This window comes from Harpegnathos saltator, unplaced genomic scaffold (assembly GCF_003227715.2).
Source record: "Harpegnathos saltator strain DR-91 unplaced genomic scaffold, Hsal_v8.6 scaffold467, whole genome shotgun sequence".
Classification (NCBI taxonomy): domain Eukaryota; kingdom Metazoa; phylum Arthropoda; class Insecta; order Hymenoptera; family Formicidae; genus Harpegnathos; species Harpegnathos saltator.
The window spans coordinates 1,502,501-1,521,695 of record NW_020230280.1 but is presented as its reverse complement, the minus strand read 5'-3'; the positions used below and the strand labels follow the sequence as shown (position 1 = coordinate 1,521,695).

At 45.7% G+C, this 19,195-nt stretch overlaps 2 protein-coding genes across 2 annotated transcripts in view; one reads left to right on the top strand and one right to left on the bottom strand.

The window, feature by feature from the left end:
* Positions 1 to 19,195, top strand: part of LOC105185030 (alkaline phosphatase) — a 214,952-nt gene that overhangs the window by 97,440 nt on the left and 98,317 nt on the right. The window lies entirely within an intron of this gene.
* LOC105184990 (caspase-1) overlaps positions 1,555 to 19,195 on the bottom strand; it is a 44,554-nt gene continuing 26,913 nt past the window's right edge. Inside the window, exons 4-5 of the mRNA XM_011144149.3 lie at positions 15,369 to 15,489; positions 1,555 to 2,680 (exon numbers count right to left, since the gene is read on the bottom strand). Coding sequence (XP_011142451.1) covers positions 2,346 to 2,680; positions 15,369 to 15,489 — 456 coding nt within the window. The 3' untranslated portion in view covers positions 1,555 to 2,345. The remainder of the gene's footprint in view (positions 2,681 to 15,368; positions 15,490 to 19,195) is intronic.

The window sequence follows — 19,195 nt, the reverse complement described above, 5'->3', positions numbered from 1 at the left end:
AATTTCTCTTGTCATAACATAATATTAACGATAAGATAATGCTATCAAATGAACAAAGCTGATAAATCCTAAGTATTAGCAGAATTTCAATTGTGTATGTATATACGTACACATGACTAATCAATTACGTGATAAAAATTATCTTACGATAACATTATCTTACTGTTGACATCATGTGAGGAAACAACTGGGCTATCATAATATGAAAAAGTAACATATGGAAGAAATGCAATGTAAAAAAATAACATAAAATGTATAAGTACTGTAAAATGAGATGCATGTACAATATAATCTAATGATATTATCGGATTAATAAGCTGTGATAGATCATAAATATGTCGAACATAATAATTATAAAGCTAATTATAATTTTCGTCACGTACTTTTTCATCACGTACGTTCTTTATCACGTATTTTATCATGTAAACAGTTGATCATACACGTACAACATGTTTTATACATTATTGAAGATAAAAAATAGTCGGCGCGCTATTTATATAGTATTAATCTTAAATTTTTGCTTACACAATGCTTAAGATAATATTATTTATTGAAGAAATGTGGGTCAAACTCGTCAAACCAAACATATGTACAAAAAACGTATGTTACTAACATAACGTAGCGATGTAGCGGTCAAACTGTCACTCACATTATTAAGCGTAGGACTGTCAAAGTGCACTCGCTTTTATATCTTTATGTCCGCATAATTTAAATATAAAACAATATATATATATATATAGGGTCTGCCAAAAGTTCCAGAACGGCTAATTATTTCAGAAAATAATAATTGTTTAAAATAATCTTTGAAACGAAAGTTGTAGGGCTTAAAAAAAGCTATCAAATATTGATAATTGTTTGACCTTGGAATGAACTTGAGAAACGTTATCAAGGTCGACATAAAAATCTTAAATGGAAACTTGAATTTTTTATTACACCGTCCTTTTCCACCAATCAATTCGAACAACTTTTGTCTGGTGAAAAATGTTTTTATTTGCTTAATATTTTTTGAGATATTTAAGGATAACTTGGTAACTTTTTCAATATTTAACTAACGATATCTCGCTAACTGTTTGTTGAGATGAAAAAAATGGTACTGGACTTTTCTATTCTATTTGATCTTAAGAATATATTAGTACAATAATGCTCTATTTTTCGTTAATTTATCGATCTTTCAAAATTTCAAAATCATCAAATTAACAAAAAGGGCACTATTGTAACAATATATTCTTGAGACCAAGTAGAATAGAAAAGTCTAGTACCATTTTTTATCCCGACAAACAATTAGCGAGATGTAAGTTAAACATTGAAAAAGTTACCAAGTTATCCTTAAATATCTCAAAAAATATTGGGCAAATAAAAAAATGTTTCAGACAAAAGTTGTTCAAATTAATTGGTGGAAAAAGACGGTGTAATAAAAAATTCGAATTTCCATTTAAGATTTTTATGTCGACCTTGATAACGTTTCTCAAGTTCATTCCAAGGTCAAACAATTATCAATATCCGATAGCTTTCTTTAAGCTCTACAACTTTTGTTTCAAGCACTGTTTTAAACAATCTTTATTTTTTGAAATAATTAGCCATTCCGGGACTTTTAGCAGACCCTGTATATTTGTTTAAAGAGTTCTTTTGTATTTCGAGTAGTTGCCGAGATGAGAAATAAGGAATGAAACTTTGGAGAGTAGTTTTGCTCTTTGAAGCTCGCGTCTCAGCAGCTAAAGAAAGCACGTGTATATATATATATATATATTTTGGCATACTCAAAATATACAAGTATGTCAAGTATGTCTCGTTGAAATCAGAGTGGAGAGACTCTTTACGGGAGTGTTTCTTGTGAATCGGTCCAAGTTTTCGCAATTCATTCTAAACGTTGTCTCATAAACAATATTTTACATGCCGTCTAATTAAATATACATAAAACATGATAAAGTATCTCTCATTATAAATAAATAGAAGCAGAAGGAGGATAGACTGTCTGGGACATTTCCCCATTGAATAACTCTTAAAGTTCGAGTTGCTTTTTGCCGGTTAACTTGTACGGTCTTTGAGGTTTTTAACCTTTCTCATACATGGCAAAGGGAAGGTTGGTGAGAAACGCAAGATCCTCCACTGCTACCTGGTCCACTGTTTCCTGAATTGTAAAAGGTTAAATAATCTATTTCCGTACCTTTCACTCTTTCGCACGCTGCTCCCTTCAACTCGCTACCTTCGGCAGCGAGATTTCACCGCGACTGGCTAAGCGCATCTCGATTGTTGCGTTGATCGTTTCCCGACGACTCCCGACGGAGAATTGATGATCGTAGACTTATTCGAGAATGAGCACGTCGTTCCTCGCGCTTACGCGCTCGCTAGTCCCTCGCGAGCTCGAAGACTTTCTTTCTCGATTTGCCGTCGTCGTCGTCGGCGGCGGCGGTGCTGGCGGCGACGGCGACGACGCCGTATGGCGCAGGCTTGTCGCGGAAGTACACGAGACGCGTTAGCATCGAGACGACCGACGGGATCTGCTTCTTCGCGTGGAACTTGATGTTCTCCGGCACGTACGATTGATACTCGATGGCGACGCGCCGGTTCACGAAGGTCATCAGGCTGAGTAGATCACGGCTGCGCCCGTGAAGATCCAGCTCCTCGCAGAGCGCCTGTATGAACCACGAGCCCGAGTCCGGATTGCGCCAGGAGTAAAAACCTGAAAGTCGTAACGTGCGGTTTACTTCGCTAGTGGATTGGTTTGTTCGCGCGCGCAATGAGATACACTCCGCGTGACGCTCTTCGCTTCGTCGAGGTCGAGGATGTCCGCCAGCGAATGACCCATGACCCGTGGAAAGAGGGAGGCAAGCGGCAGCCAGACAGGAAGACAGGCAAGGAGAAAGGAAGGAAGGAAGGAAGAATAGCAATATGAGACGCGACGGGGAGGAAACTTAACCCGTAACTGCTGTGAAGCCATTTTAAGTACGCGCACACTGTTCACCGGTCAAATTGACCGGCAGGAAACGGAATTGATGAATATCTTGACAAATAACACGACCACACGACTGCGCGTATATCAGTCGACTGACATTCAGAATGTAAGAAAATACACTGACGGACGAATACGCAACTAGAAAATTAACCGCGTTATTTAAATTTCAAATAGCGCAATGGTCAAATTGACCGGAGAACAGCCGGAGTTACGGGTTAACGCGTCAACTTGCGCGTATACTTAAAAGTACGCGTATTACGTATATACGTGTTAACTGTCTCAATAACGCCATGAGGTATAAGCGCTCGATTTCTATATCGTATTTCCATCCTCTTGAACGTGAGATATTTAGGGGCGTGTTTTGATTTCGTCGTTTTATGTCGGTGAAACATGAGACTCTTCGATGCGTGTGTGGCGGTCCAATTAGAAATACGCAGTTGATGCATCTCAATGATGCCGAGGCGGTGATTGCGGCGGAGGAATGAATGAAATATTAATTAAGTAGAATAATTAGCGTGACAGTCGGCGTAACACACAATTCACGGATTCATCACGTGATTCGGAGTTAACCCTGTCCCCGATAAAAAGTTGCCCGACTATAAGCCGGGCAATAAGTTTGAATTAATTTTAACTTTCCGCGCGTACGAACAACCGTGCGCTACTCGCTAATTGTGCCGCACGGAACAGTATATTTTAGCCTGAAATCGCAAAGTTCGGTGTTATCCCTCCGGTTTAGCGCTCGAACTTCTCCACGGGAAGCCGCACATTCTACATACAAACGGCGTCGTGCCTTAGGCCTCGCTTACCGCAATGGCGGCGGGATCAACGAAGTGTGATCTAACGAGAGTAATAACGATTGCTCCGAATACGATTTCATATTCTGCCCTGATATCTCCGTGACAAAATGTTTGGGGAACTGTTCCTATCGTTTATCGTGGATTAATTATTATTCGGCGATCCAAATGAGCTCGCTCGAATTGAGCCGCTCGATTAACCATGTCGGCCTGAGTCGCAATTATTAAGTAGAGTTACTTTTGCTGTTACTGCTCCTCCCTCCTTCTATCCACTTCCTTCTATCTTCTTACGAAATATTTTACAATATTATTCAGTCTGATTTTACAATATTATACGTTCGATGTTATATCAATAGCGTTTTCGCGATGTCCAATTATTAACGAGCAACTTGACCGAGTTGTAATTTTGCTTCTGCCTCAACTTGAAGTAGGTTTCGGAATTATTTAATATCTTATTATCGTAATACTCCACTCCTGAATTTAATCCACTTTTAATTTCAATAAGCGACGTATCGTCGGAAATTGCTCATAACTCGGCTCATAATACAGCATCAACGTAGAGCCGAAGGAGCCTGAGAGAGAAAAAAGGCCGGAGTGTATAGATTGAAAATATTGATACCCCGCCGATTGCTCTTCGACGCGAGCGAGAATCCCGAAGTGGGTCGTCGCGGTTGCTTCTTCGACGTTATCGCGCACCTTCTTAATCTACCGCTGCATCTGTTCGCAGCGGCGCTGATTAGTGTTAATGCCGATTCGTACGCTTGGATTACATCATACGCGGCCTATATTACATAAGGTAGGATCGCAACGCTTGCGATTTTGCCAATCCGGGATTACCCGGCGCGCGGGTGTGTGTGTGTGCGTGCGTGTGTGTGTGTGTGTGCGCGCGCAACTGGCGGAGCTTACCGCGCCGAAAACTGTTCAATTACTTCGTCTCTTACTTCGCTATTCCGCCGCTGTTATTCCGCTCGCGGGTAGGAGGCGAGAGTAACCATGTTCCCGTATTTCATAAAAAGTAGATTTACTAAGTCTCCTGTTTCCTCGCCGCAGCCATGTTGAACGGTGACGTCAGAAGCGAAGAAGTCTGTGCTAAAAATCCCTACGTCGATACGAAAAAGGTACATCTGTAAAATGACACTTGCGATCGATTGAATACATTTCTAAAATGCCGCGGAAACTTTCCCTCTGCTCGAACAATAGATGAATGAACGAGAAATCAATTTGACGAAATCACGGTGGGGGAGAAGTAGATTAAACAGAAGAGGGCTGCATGTATAATCCTAATTTGACGGTTATTATCGATGTCGCTAGAGCAAAGGGGAGAATTTCCGGAGCATTTTCGAAACGTGTCCTATCAATCGCAAGCATCATTTTATAGATTTATCTTTTTATTTCGCTGCAACCCGTAGAAACTTTCAATATGGATCTCCTCGCCTCTGACATCATCAAACTAGAGTTTCGCGGCGAGGGAGTGGAAGCCCTTAAGAGAGAAGCAGCGGAAACAACTCATGAGACTCGACTCGGTAACTGTGACTGAGACCGGTATAGGAATCGGGTTTGCACGTATTCTCGAGCGGCTCATTTCAATTCGAGCAAGCTCATTCAGATCGTCGAATAATAATTAACCAGAGTACAAGCCGTGTTCTAAATACGATGCGGCCGCTCCCGTCGCGAGAGATTGCTTATGTCGGTCGGCTCAAAGGGACCGCTCCCAATTTACATGGCATTCCAGGCATTCAGCCCGTCTCGCGCGAGCCGACAGATTCTTACACGCTAATCGAACGATTACAAGCCGGGGGAGGGGGGGGGCCCGTCCGATAACGCCGCGATTCTCGCACTTTCGGAACGCTCGTCGCGTATAAGTCACGTCGTCGTCGCCGTCGCCGCCGCAACGAGTGTCTTAAGAGCGACTACGTTGTCGGAATACACAAAAACCGCACCTGCAGTCTCTTACCGCTCGAGAATATCTAAGAGAAATCGATTCTCCCTGATGTATTCGGGCAACGTGCGCTTTGCAAACGCCTCGCGGAGGAGCGCGGAGGACCGACGGGATTCGACATCTCCGCGGATTTACCCGCTGCGCTAATTCCGCAGCGCGCGCGGCCGAAAGCAAAACGCGTCTCGCTCTTTTGTTCCTCGCGGGGCGAACTGCGTTCGCGGCTATAAGTGCATTTTGTCGCGTCGATTATGCCCGAGAGAATTGCGCGCGCGTGAGCGTGCGCGTACGTTAGGCGGCAATAATAGCGATTCAATAACGCGACGGCCGAAACGAACGCGCGCGCGCGCGAGAGAGAGAGAGAGAGAGAGAGAGAGAGAGAAAACGGCGCTCGGCGTTAACCGGTCGTGCCACGTTCGCCACGTCCGATGACGTATTAACCGCGCGTGTTCACCCCCATGGCGGAGGTGTTAAATGCGCGTACCCTATCACGCCGGTACGTTAACTATGCGCTTATCTTCTACATGGCATATTAATGCCGCCTTCAGCATCGGGCCAGGTGTTATCCCCCCGCCAATTCAGTAGCAGCCGCGTATTAACAATACGTCCACTTGGCGCGGCCTGTGTTAAACGAGCGGGCGTGTGTGCGTGCGCGCGCATACAGGCGTGTATTAACGCATAACCTTCTTCCTCGGCTGTATTAATAGCGAGAGCGCGCGCGGGCCGCGTCGGCATGCCGCGTTTATTATGTATCGCGCGACTATTATGCAAGCCGACGTCCATTGTACATATTTTACATCGCCATGTGTAGGTAATCTCTCGGGACGGCGGGCGGCGGGCGCGGGGGAGAGGGAGGGGGGTGTAATTTACACGCGTTCGTTGACGCTCGTTCGGTCGCTCGTCGCGAAGAAGCCGCCGCGGCGGCGGCGGCGGTGTTTGCTCGGCAGAGCGCCTTTGACAGTACGCACCGAAATAAATCCATTATGCAACGAGAGCGCGCGCGATTATTGACGGAGGTCCGCTTTGCGACGGCCAAATGTTTGTAAGTTTAAGCGCGGGGGGAAGTGCGCGCTCGCTCGATTGCGTGAACGATTGTTATTAACGCCGCTGAGTATCGATTATACGGCGGGTTTAACGCGCGCGACACGTCTTGTGTGCCGGAAATGATGTACACACTCGTGTATATATATATATACTAAGTTTTCCAAAAGTAACGGACCCCCTGCCCCCCGATCTCAGAATCTATGCATTATATAGGGAAAAATGATCCGAACCAAAGTTTTAGGGTTTATAAAGTTCTGTTTTTTGTGACCTCAAATTTGACCCTGACCTCGACCTTGAAGGTCATTTGAAGGTCAACTTGCGTTTTTTAAATGGGTACCCCTTTTATCTACTATCTTTTATTACACTGTTTTTTTTTCTGCCAATTAATTCGAACAACTTTCGTCTGAAACATTTTGTCATTTGCCTAATATTTTTTGAGATATTTGAGGAAAACTTGATAACTTTTTCAATATTTAACTTACGATATTTCGCTAACTGTTTGTCGGAAAAAAAATGGTACTAGACTTTTCTGCTCTATTTAATCTCAAAAATATATTGTTACAATAGTGCCCTGATTTTTGTTAATTTGATGATTTTAAACTTTCCAAAAGTCGGTAAGTTAACAAAAGTCAGTGCGCTATTATATCGTAAATAAGTTAAATATTGAAAAAGTTATGAAGTTTTCCTCAAATAACTCAAAAAATATTAGGCAAATAAAAAAATGTTTTACACAAAAGTTGTTCAAATTAATTGGTAGAAAAAAAAACAATGTAATGAAAAATAGAGATCCCTATTTAAAAAACGCAAGTTGACCCTTCAAATGATCTTTAAGGTCGAGGTCAGGGTCAAATTTGAGGTCACAAAAAAATAAAACTTAAATGAACCCTAAAACTTTTATTCGAGTCATTTTTCCCTATATAGCTGGATAGAATCTGAGATAGGGAGGAGGGGGGAGAGGTCCGTTACTTTTGGAAAAAACTTGGTATATGTATTTATCTACCATAAACAAATGCTGTTTGTCGGGCTGGCCTTAATACGACGGACGGTATATATTCACAAACATCATTTCGTAGAATACACACGACATTACATAAATTCTGCTGATCTTCCTTAATCGATGCGACCAACGTGAGCAAAGTTGCGAGCAAATTTCGCGGCGCACTTCCGCGGCAGAGGAAGCGGAAGCGAGCCATTCGCGCAGCCTCGGGTATTACGCGTTCCGTTTTCAGAGCGCGGATTATGCCAAGCTCGCGCTCCCGCTCGCGCGACGGCAACGTGCTGTGAGCGCACTTTTATTAATTTTAATGGCGAAGGCAAGATGGATGCTTCCGGAGGGAAGAGAGATATCCTCGGGATTTTTGTCCCCCTCGAACGCGTGCGGCGGCCGCGCAAATTACGTTGCGGATTCACCTCGCGACGGGGACGTCATTTCTCGTTGTGACGAAAAATCGGCGGCGGCGGTGGTGATCGCTAATCTCGGCGGACATATAAGTCCCGATCATTTAGCTTACATCGCGTGGACAATCGACTGGTATTTTTCATTAATCCAATTCCGCGCGATTGGCATCGCGTGCTATGCTTTGCCACACCATGTGAAATTCTCGTCTGCAAGCTGCCAACGCGTTTGCTGCGTCGCCGAGTTCCCGGGCTTTTTCCTGTTTTTTTCCGGAATTGTCGGGCTGCTGCTCGCAATAAATCAACGGTGCTGCAATCGTAACAAAGTTCGCGCCATTCGATCTCGAATTTAGGCGAATCTCAGTCAAGAGTACGCAATATTTCACGCGGAGACTTATACGTGTATATGCGTGCGCGTACGCGTACATACATATATGTTCAATAAAAGAGGCTGCAGATTTAGAGGGTAAATAGTATTCATTGTGCTGAGTAAAAAGTGCTCAGTAAACATAGGTCGAGAAATCAGCCCTTTCCCCGAGTTGCAAAACACTTTTCGATTTTGATAATGCAGCTTATTTGTGCACTTCCATCGATCAAGCGCGATGAATAAACCAACGAGTATCTTACCATGTTATTACTTGGATGTTTACGAAAGCTGCACGATGGAGCTCTAGCTTATTTTGTATTAATTATCAGAGAGCATTCAAATAGAACATTCGTTGAAAGGGGATGGGTTGGACAAAGTGGGTCGGTTTCATAGTTTCCTCGGTCTCTCTTGATTTCAATTCACTCGATCTCTTTTTATTGGGATGTATGACAAACTTGGTTTATTCTTCATCCATGATGTAATATACAAGAATTATATATATCGGGGCATTTTCACGATGTAGCTGACTAGATTTGTAGAAGACCAGGAATTTTTTAAAGAGTTTGCAATTTTGCAATTCGAAGATGTCAAGCAGAAATGGAAGGAGGACAGCACTTGCAAACGAAGCAATAACAAAGTGATACGGTAAGATACCCGTTCATTTATTCACCGTGTGTGATCAGTGGCAGCGCACACAAACAACTTGCGTTACCAAAATCGACAAACATTTATAGCTCCGAGAGCGTTGATTTCTCGATTTCTTTTTAGTGAACACTTTTCGTATAGGATAATAAGTGCTCTGCTTTGTAAGAAGTATTAATTTCTCTGAGATCCTTTTCTTTGCGCACCTTGTACATCTGTTGATGTACCAGTTGCACGCATATTACTGCATCTGTGTTTGATATTCGCGCGAGTTTCGGTTATCGCGCGCTCAAAGTGGCGCTTAGGCCGTCGCGCATCGAACTTCGACGTCGAAGTCTAAGAGAAAGTTTCGCGCGACGTATGCTTAGGGAAATGATCTCCCGGCGAAACCTGGAAAACTGGAAAACTGGAGCTGCTGCGGAATTGCATAAAACTGTGGAAACGCATCCCGCTTTCGCGAAACGTTCCGCGACCATAACGGAGTCAATAACGGAGTCTTGGCACGATTACTTTGGCTCCTTAAAATGAAAGTGATTTTCGGAGAAATTTTTAATGAGAAACATGGAAAAAAATAGTAAAAAAATTCTCCGACCAACAGATATAAAAATAAGGAACAATTACAAACGCGAAAAGGGAAAAAGAGAGATATTTCAGTCCATAAACAAGTAATGAATATACCTTTATAATGAAATATATCTTTAAATCTTTTCTTTACTAAATAGGTGAGTATATACAATGTATTAAAAATAATTTATACTGAAAAGATTAACAAGGCCTCTACGCAAGTGCCAAAAATCGCAAACGGAAATATTAAAAATCTGCTTTCCAGAAATCAGATAAAAACACGTTCTTGACAGTTGCAGATTATTTCATCTTGCTTTTGTAAGCAGAACGTACATACTTTTTTTTTGACACAATATACATTAAAATATGGTGTATATACCTTTATATTTAATATCCTTATTGACAGTGACGAACATTAATCATAGAAATTTCTTACTATTTTTCTCGTGTTACGAGATTGTGTTGCGTAATATTGATGATAAAAATTTTTTACTATTTCTTTCCTATGTTCCTTGCTAAGAGTACTTCCGAAAACCACTTTCATTTCGAGGGACCATAGTTATCGTAATCTCCTGGGAGTCTTTGCGTTCCGGAAGTTTGTCCCGTCGCGCCGATATCGCGCGTAAATTGTAACAGCTATCGTGCGTTTGCGCATCGCGAAATAATTACGACGGTCGGGTCGACGGGCTCTGCTCGTTTGTGTACGTTCCAATAATTCATAATTCACCAGGATACTCAATACAAATCATCAGAATAATACAATGATTATTAATTTACTGTTCATTATAAAATTATGGAGAAATAATAGTCCTAAGTAACATCGTCGCGAATATTGCGGTATTATATTCAATTCGTGTTCTTGCAATTACGCTGATCGATCTCAATTAATTTGCTAATTATTATTTCCTCGAATTAATATAAAATTCTCTCTCTTCCTCTCTCTCTCTCTGTAAGAATTCCATGAACAGTTACGAGAATTTGCTGCGAGGGAACAGTGTCAATTTTCCGTTCGTCGTGCGAAAGAGGATACGAGGGCGTTTTTACATCGATCTAACATGTGGAAGGCCGTGAAAGAGAGAAAAAAGGGAAAAAGAGAAAGAGAGAGTGAGCGAGCGAGGGAGGGAGGGAGGGAGGGAGAGACGAAAAAATTTCACGGCGTGGAAACTCGGCCACGAACAGCCTGAATGGCCCTAAAATAGCCGTTTGGACAAATTTGGACGACGTCCAATTTCAGACGGCAGAATTTTTCTTGTCCCCGCGCAACCGCCAATATTTGTTTCGTATCGGTACCTTAGAACAGCACGTGTTCATTTTCGTTTGAATGCGCCTTGGTGGCCTTTCAGCGGCGAACGATAATAAATCGCGAGTATATTGGTGCGTCGCTTCACATCCGCGCGTTGCGCTTTTAAAAACATTGCTTTTTTCCCCGCCCTCGAAACATATACATCTCGTAAATACGCGTGTATGTGGTGTAATCTATGCTCGATTTCGATTCATCGCACGGTGCTCTCTACATATTTCATACGGCGCAGCTGGTTTCGGCGGAGGCGGCCGCCGTGCGAAATTTTGTCGTTCCGCGGCGCGCAAAGAGAAAGGATTCGTTCCTTACAAACTCAATTTGCGACTTTATAACGCATATTCCCGATTTATGACGCGTATGCGAGATCCCTTCAACGAACAACACAGGGAGGTAGATATCGAGTCGAGAAACATCTATTATTTCCTGCATCGCGCCTTTGATCGAACTGCGTTTCAGATTGAACTGGGCTCTGCTTTAGCGGGCATTAAATTCATCACTTGGGATATACGTACTTCGCACCTGCGAACGAATGCAGATTTAATGTTTCGTTTTATCAAAAAGTTATTGAAAACGTCGAAACTAAATATACCGCGGGCACCGCGCCGCAAAGGGTGGCAAAGGTTTAATCCAACTTTGGCGAAGAAAAATCGTTCACTGCAGCAAAACGGTAGGGATGTCGCGTCGCGGCCACACTTTGAACATTCCGTGCGTGCCATCGCGCTGTGTGCATCCCTGTGTGTGTGCGCCGCTCTGTGTAAGCGCGCATGTGCGTGCGTGTGATCGAGGAAGGGTAATCGTATTTAGATTATATGCTAGATGCACCACGATACTCCCGAGCCGGCATTACAAGCGCGAGTGTATCGATTTGTCGGTTGACTGATTGACGCTCTCGCCAGACGCCGCCGCCGCGTTGTTGCAGCGCGGCGTCGGCGCGCACCGCGATGTCAACACAAATCCTCGCACGCCATTAACGACAACAGGTCGGCGTGCTGTTTGCACGCAGGTGGAAATCGCGTGAAAGTTTACGCGCGGCGTGATGCGGGATCAGCCACCGATGGCCCAACCGGGGCCGGCGCGAGGCTGACAGCAGCAAAAGCGGCCCGTTTTTCGCGAGCGTGCGTTTTCAGCGAGATAACGCTTGCGCGCGCGACTCGCGTTTCCGCCGAATGGACGATTCCGCCTTGCGGAATCCTGTCCGCGTCCCTGCCCCGGCATTAGTTCTCCTTCCGTCGCCAGATTACATCGACGGCAGGCGCACGTTTCTCGCCGTGCGAGCCGCGTAATTCGCGCTTGCGGAGAATTATCGAGTCGCACCGAATAGCAATCGAATATTGGCGATGATTGATATAATAATTTGGAATTTCAAAGCACACAGCCGGCTCATACCGGCGGTATTGAATTGCAAATAATATTGGTTTACATTCATTAACGAGTTTCGGCCGCGCTTTCAAAGAGGGCAGGAGGAGGCTCGATGTAATCGAGAAATCGACGTGGATTATCTCTCTCTCTCTCTCTCTCTCTCTCTCGCGCGCGCGCGCATGTTCGTCAAGTCCGTATTATTCAAAATATAAGCAGCTTATACGACGCTATAGAAACTCAGACGTGCGCATGAGAAGAACCGGCCGACTGACACACGCCATATCCGTTTATTGTTTAGTAATCGAGTATGTGTCTTGGCGTAATACTTAATACTTTCCGCTCGACGGAGTGTGAAAACCGGCCTGGAACGCACTTCAATGCAATTATCGTCGGGGATTCGAGTGCCGTCGGCCGCTTCGGGAATACAATACGCGGTAAGGAGAACGAGGACGCTAGAAAATATAATATGTGGCGCGAGGTCATCCCCCGTGTACGACGAAGTCAATTTAATGATTTAATGATAACGGATTTGTCTGCGACGCGCGAAATTCCAGCTCGATGTCCTCGCGATGCAGATTCGATGACAAATTTGATTATCCGCCGTTTAAAACGCCGCCATTGAACGTCGTTTTGAGTAAGTCTTAAATTCAATACTATTTTTGCATTTTGACACTAAACTTTCAACGTCGCATTTTTTTTCGTCACGAAAGGCCGAGTTGGTTTTTTTTTACATGCGCTATATTACATTTTTAAATAATATTTGAAATTGTACCATTTGATATCTTTCTGGTCCTTTATTTAGTACTTGTTATTAAAAGTTTTAAAAAATAGCTTGCAATAATTGTTCTCTCTCTCTCTCTCTCTCTCTCTCTCTCTCTGTCTCTCTCTGTCTCTCTTTCTTTGAAAAGTATATATCAAAAACTTCTATTTTTTGGTGAATGTCGATATGTTTGGAGATTATTTATTTTTCGACGAAATTTCATCCGGAAATCACATCGTATATTAACAAGCGACGAGAATATTTGAGCCGTCACTCCATCATTGCAGATATCTTTGCAAATTCCGCCAGTATTATACACACGGCATTAAACATATTTAATAACGGTCACTCGCGAAGGCTCGAAATTCGAGCGAACGTCTCTCATTAGCGAGCGAACGTCTCTCATTAGCGAGCGACTCGCGTGTAACGTCGTTTGTAATGCGCATGCCTCGTCGCCCTCAGCAATTATGATCTCTCCGGTTACTTTTTCGAGTGCAGTGTACTCTCGATTATTCACGTCAATTCAACGTCGTTCGTCAATTTGCTGGGGCCTCCGCGTTTCAATCATAGCGCTGTGCACGTGACGTTGCGAATCAACCGAACGTTCCGGCGCTGTGGCAATCGATAACAATGTAGAGGTCCGTACAAATAACCTTCCTATTATTTCACACGGCAAACAAATCGCTGCTTGAGAGGCCACTTTGGAGCACCGCCGTTTCGCATGCCGTTAGTCCCGCTGTAGTCTGCAACTTTTGTTCCGCCGCCAAGTTGCAGCGCGCTCTCAAACGTCGCGCTCCGCGCGATCTTCCGCCGCGAGCGTATCGCGCGCTCTCTCTTTTTTATTTCGCTAAATTGAATGAGGTATCATGCTCGGATAATACATGCGCCAGCTGGATTATCTGCAAGCACACACACACACACACACACACACACATGCACTCACGCGGGGATAATCGAGTGCACCTTATATCCTACATTCCTATAAGTCTTCGTCACACCACTCTGAAGCGCCTCTTTCGTTCAGATTATCTCGAGACGGGTCGTTCGAAATAAGGAGCTTACACGCGCACTTGTGTGCGACAGCACTTACCGGATGCCACTTGCGCATACGTACAGGCTGTCTCAGAACTATCGCTCGTTTCTCCGGTATCTCGCGCGACTTTGAGACGAATCAGACAAACGAAGCGAAAGCAGCGATGTCCGTGAAAGGAAAGAGAGAAGAGTGGACGCAAAGACATTCCCCTTCTGATCTTACGATGTTTGATACGGTCTAACGATGGACGATATCTATACGATTTTCAGAAAATCGATCTTTTCCTCCCAAAATCAATTTTGTTTAGAGTTGAGATCCTTTTCTGCATTCCTGATTTTTCTACAAACCGATTCTTTTCAGCCGAATTTCCATTCGCGGTTGCGATACTTCCTCATCAATGTCGTTTCATTTAATGAAGAATTCAACGGGAGTGAACGTTTGGAGGGACCCATTTGCACAAAAATCGAGCAGAAGAGAATCCGTTAAAAAAAAAAAGAGATCGAGTCTTGGAGGAGAAGATCGATGTCCTGAATCTTGAGAGGTCTTGTACACGCTGTGTATTTTTTACCTTCCTCCTCCACCGAGAAAACACCGGAATAACGTACGGAACGTTTGGATAATCTCATTTTGCAGTTGAAAGCTTTCCGCCATTGGCGTCTGGCATTTGTACTCTGATTGGCTTCTTTGTAATACTGTTGACCGAGGAGATATTGTTGGCCCCGTAACGTTGGCTTTTTAAAACGTTCGTCAGAATTACAGACGTTCGTGTAGAGTAATATTCGTTTGCGCGTTTACACGTTAAACTATTAATTTCTGCACGAATGCGCCTTACGCACGTACAGGCGAAACACAGCGGCGCGGGGGATTGTCGCCTGATCCTCTTAATCCTTAAATATTTACAGAGATAGGGGAGGGAGGGAAGGGAATGTTGCTCTTCCTTTGCTCCTCGCCCGCGCCGGACTTCCATCCGACGGCCAGTATTTGCGTTACGGGTATTTCGGTTCAATCATTCTCCCGTAGAACGTATGTCGTAGCGAGGGGGAGGGAGGGGAAGGAGGAGTGGTAATAGGATGAACGGTAATTCTGCAGTCTCCTGTGCACGCGCACATCTCGACGAGTGTGGAGAGAGAGAGAGATAGAGAGAGAGAAAGAGAGAGAGAGAGAGGGAGAGAGAGGGAGAGAGGGAGAGAGAGGGAGAGAGGGAGAGCGCGGAGTACCTACCGTCGTAAGTGGAGTACGCGACCATAATATCTGCATAGGCGGGGATGCTGTACGTGGTCTTCTTGCTGTCTGTCTCATGAATAATTTTCACCCCTTTGTCCAGTTGCGCCCCTCGGCACGCCTGCGGAAAAGAAAAATGCACGTGCGAGAGCGGCTGGCGGCTACTGCATTTCGCCGGGCGCGCATAAAAGATGCACGGCAGTCGCAGAGGATTTCCTGCGCGCGGGGCCGCGAGGGCATTACGCGAATTGTTGAAAATGTTTTAACGCGTCGCCGCGGGAGCCGATCGCGAACGTTTATTGAGACACTCGGGACAAGCAGCGGCGCAAGGGAGGAACGGAAAAGGAAGAAAAGAAAGAAAAGGGGAGGAAAACGCGAGCAAACTGGAGCCGAAGGCGGCGCAACGGCCGAGCCGCGCGGTACGCCAAGTATCGCGTAATTGCGCAATTGTGCGCTTATATTATGCCTCGCGTCCTACATTCGACGTTTGTTTCGCGCAAAGAGAAAGTCGATGCTGAACAATACGTGGAGCGTGGACCGTTCTATTGTGCAATCGGTTATGCAATTGCGGCCAATGTAAAAGATGCAGGTATGCGGCGCCGTGTGTACGTGTAGGTGTAGGTGTGCCTGCGTTCGGCACGTTCAATCGAGGCCAATATTTCAATCGATAGTCGTTAACGCAAGAGAATACGAAATCTAGAGAATACGAATAGTAACAAGCAGTCGGATTATTTGCTTCGGTGTGACTTTTATTGATCTCTGCGTCGACGGTCCGTCTTCTGCCATCGCGCGACACGCGCGTGACGGGAAAAGTTAATTGAGAAGACTTTAAGGAAGGCAAGTGAGACGATTCTTTATCGAAGTGGTCGAAGCAGTCGTTTTAAAATAAAGGACGACGAAGGGAAGAGTCCTGATGCGGCGAATTAAATTTACTCGCATTGTCCGCAATTTTTACGCACACTTTTTCTACAATTTCATGCAATGGTAATTGTGTTGTACTCTTACTCGTACGTTGTTTGCAATTTCTATGCAAAAATAGGAACTGCGTGAAGAAAATGCCACGAGACGATTGCACGCAGATCTGTCGATGTTTACGGCGTCGTTAACGGTTTAAGGCACGGCGACTCGAGCGCGGAAGCGCGGTAAGAAATGTAGGGGTCACTTGCTTGAGGCTTTCAAGCCGCGCCGGGAATGGCAGTGATTCCGATAGATACGGCCGCAGTGCGGCACGAATTTCCGCCGTGATTTACATCGTTTGCAAATCACGATAATCCGTTACGTTCTCGCGGCGCTTTCGGCTCTCCCCGTCGCTCCGCGCGCTTCAAATTTCTCATACGGGGACATTTCGGGCACGAGTCATTAATTCACGATCGACTACGCTCGCTAACGTTGCACGTTCATCGCGCGGAAACGAGTCAGTTTAACGATTACACGCGTCGAGCATTGAAAGACGCGCGACGCGTGATTTACGTCATTACGACGCGCGCGCGCAATTATTCCCAAATGATTGATTTCTCCTCCCGGTCCTGTCACGCCAACTCGACAAGCACGCTGCCGTATGCGTACTTTTTCGCCTTCGTGCATGTGAGCGAGCGGCTGTCCTGTAATGATCGCTCCGCGAATATTTTTGAGCGCAAGCCCGACGCTCGAGAGGCGCGAGCTTAAATTACTAATCCTCCCGATCGTCACAATTGCTAACTTTATCGCGCTCATTTATCCCCGTCGCGTTTTATCTTCGGGCTCACCGATCCTCCGGCTCTATTCGAGACGAAAGCGGTAATTTCGGGAGGTATCCGGCCGGTTGGCTTTCCGCTTCTTTTTCTCTCGTGACAAGTAAATTACAATCATTACAATCGGGAGAATGGGCCTTGATAAATCGTCCCACGTGCAATCTCCGCGATCCGCCCGATACATCGACCGCTGAATCTTCAACGACCGCACTTTTGTCTCGAACACAGACCGGCTGCGAGCGAAAGAACGATCCCTTACTTCCTCCCCCCCCCCGCGATACCTGCGCGATACTTTTGTCGGCTTTCAATTAACTCCCGCCACTCATCCTCCGACGCGCCGGTGGACATTTAAATCGCCCTCTATGAATCATCCCCCGGAATTGCGAATGTAACGATCGGCGGCGAGGAATGTTTCTCGACGCGCGAGTGCGAGCGTATGCATTTGTCACAGCGCGCATCTCGCGATGAAATCTCGCGCGACTCGCCTCCGTGCCTTCTTTTTCCATCACGCGGATGTTTATGCGTGCGCAGAGAACGGGGTGCGCGCGAATGCGCGGCGATATCGCGCTCTGGAGAAACCCGCGTCACGCCGAGTTTCGCCGGGCGGCGCGGCGGGTCGAAAAGCTCGAGTGTCCGGTTGGCCAAACATTTATGTACGCGTCGAGCGTCGAGAGAGAGAGAGAGAGAGAGAGAGAGAGAGCGGGGGCGCGAGGAAGCGTGACGGAAATATTCGTCGATAAAAAAGGAAGACGCACGCGCGTGCGCACGAACGTAAAAAATATCGCGCGATGCGAATCGCCGCTCGGCGGTTATTTCTCTCTTCCCTCCTCTCCTTCTTCCTTTCTTTTTATTTCGTTCGCCGGCGGAATCCTCGAAGCGATGCACACGCGCATCACTTTGGGAATTATGCAAATAACAGTTTTTGCCGCCGTTCTCTTTCCCGTCCCCGGCGTGGCGGGACGGGGGTGTAATCTTAATTACTGCGGCGCATCGCGGACGCGGGGAGTCGTCCCTGTCCCCGCCCCCGTCGCCGCTCTTGCCTTCGCCCCCGTTCGCGCGAACAGGTTCCATTACATTGCAGAATGCACATATTTCATTGGCTGCGCCCGTTAAAAACCCGACGGTGCACTAATGTGCCGCGAGTCCGCAAATCCCTCGGAGATCGTCGTGAGGCAGATAAATGGGGGATGTCTCTAAATGGAAAACGATCTCGGCAGGATTATCCCCGGGAAAAGAATTAGATATAGCGCGTGGCATTGTTGTCGGAATTATGCAACCGCGTCGACTTAATCGGTTTTGAAATACGGACGATCGCCGCGCAATTATGCGCCGCTCCCGTTTGCGACACGCCGCGGCGCGCGTCTCGTATTCACTATTAGCTCCGCCGCAGCCATCCATTTCGGTATCATCTATTTCAACGTCATCTATCCTCGTCCGTTTGAGGGTAATTACAGGAACCCGGAGGAAAATTCCGCCGCGGTAGCTAGAGCGCGGGAGGTGCGCGCGCAAAACGGATATCGGTAAGTGAATCATGATCTTCCCGCGCTCCTCGGCGGGATTTCGGACAGCGGAAATGCAATTAAAGGAAAAGCGTCCCCGAGTCCGCTGCAATGAGTGACAAACAAGTTCGAGGGTGAATCGATTCAGACTTCTCGTTCGGGACGGATCGGGGTGATCTGCGAGTAGTAGCGATGTACTGGGCGAGTGCAAAAGTTTTCGACGGATCCCTCAAAAATGTCGTGACTGATACGACCTTACGGTCGTACGTTTACAAATGTGTCGGTACGTACGAAGTACCGTTGGATAACGCCGGTAATGGCCGGATAATGGCGATCACTTGGCAGTGTAACGGATAGATCGTTTTGAATCTAATCACTCGGTCCATTCTTCTACAGCGAAACTTTTGCACCATCGGCCGATAGTTCCGGCTTACCGTATATACATGAAATTCCGCGAAATAATGATCTTTTTCCACTGACACGGCTATCCTTTCTTCACGTCTTCCGAGCATGTGAGACACGCAATCGCATTTCCGGCTAACTGAATTTATATCTGTCGCGCACGGCAAAAATATCGTACATCAGAAGCGCAACCAGG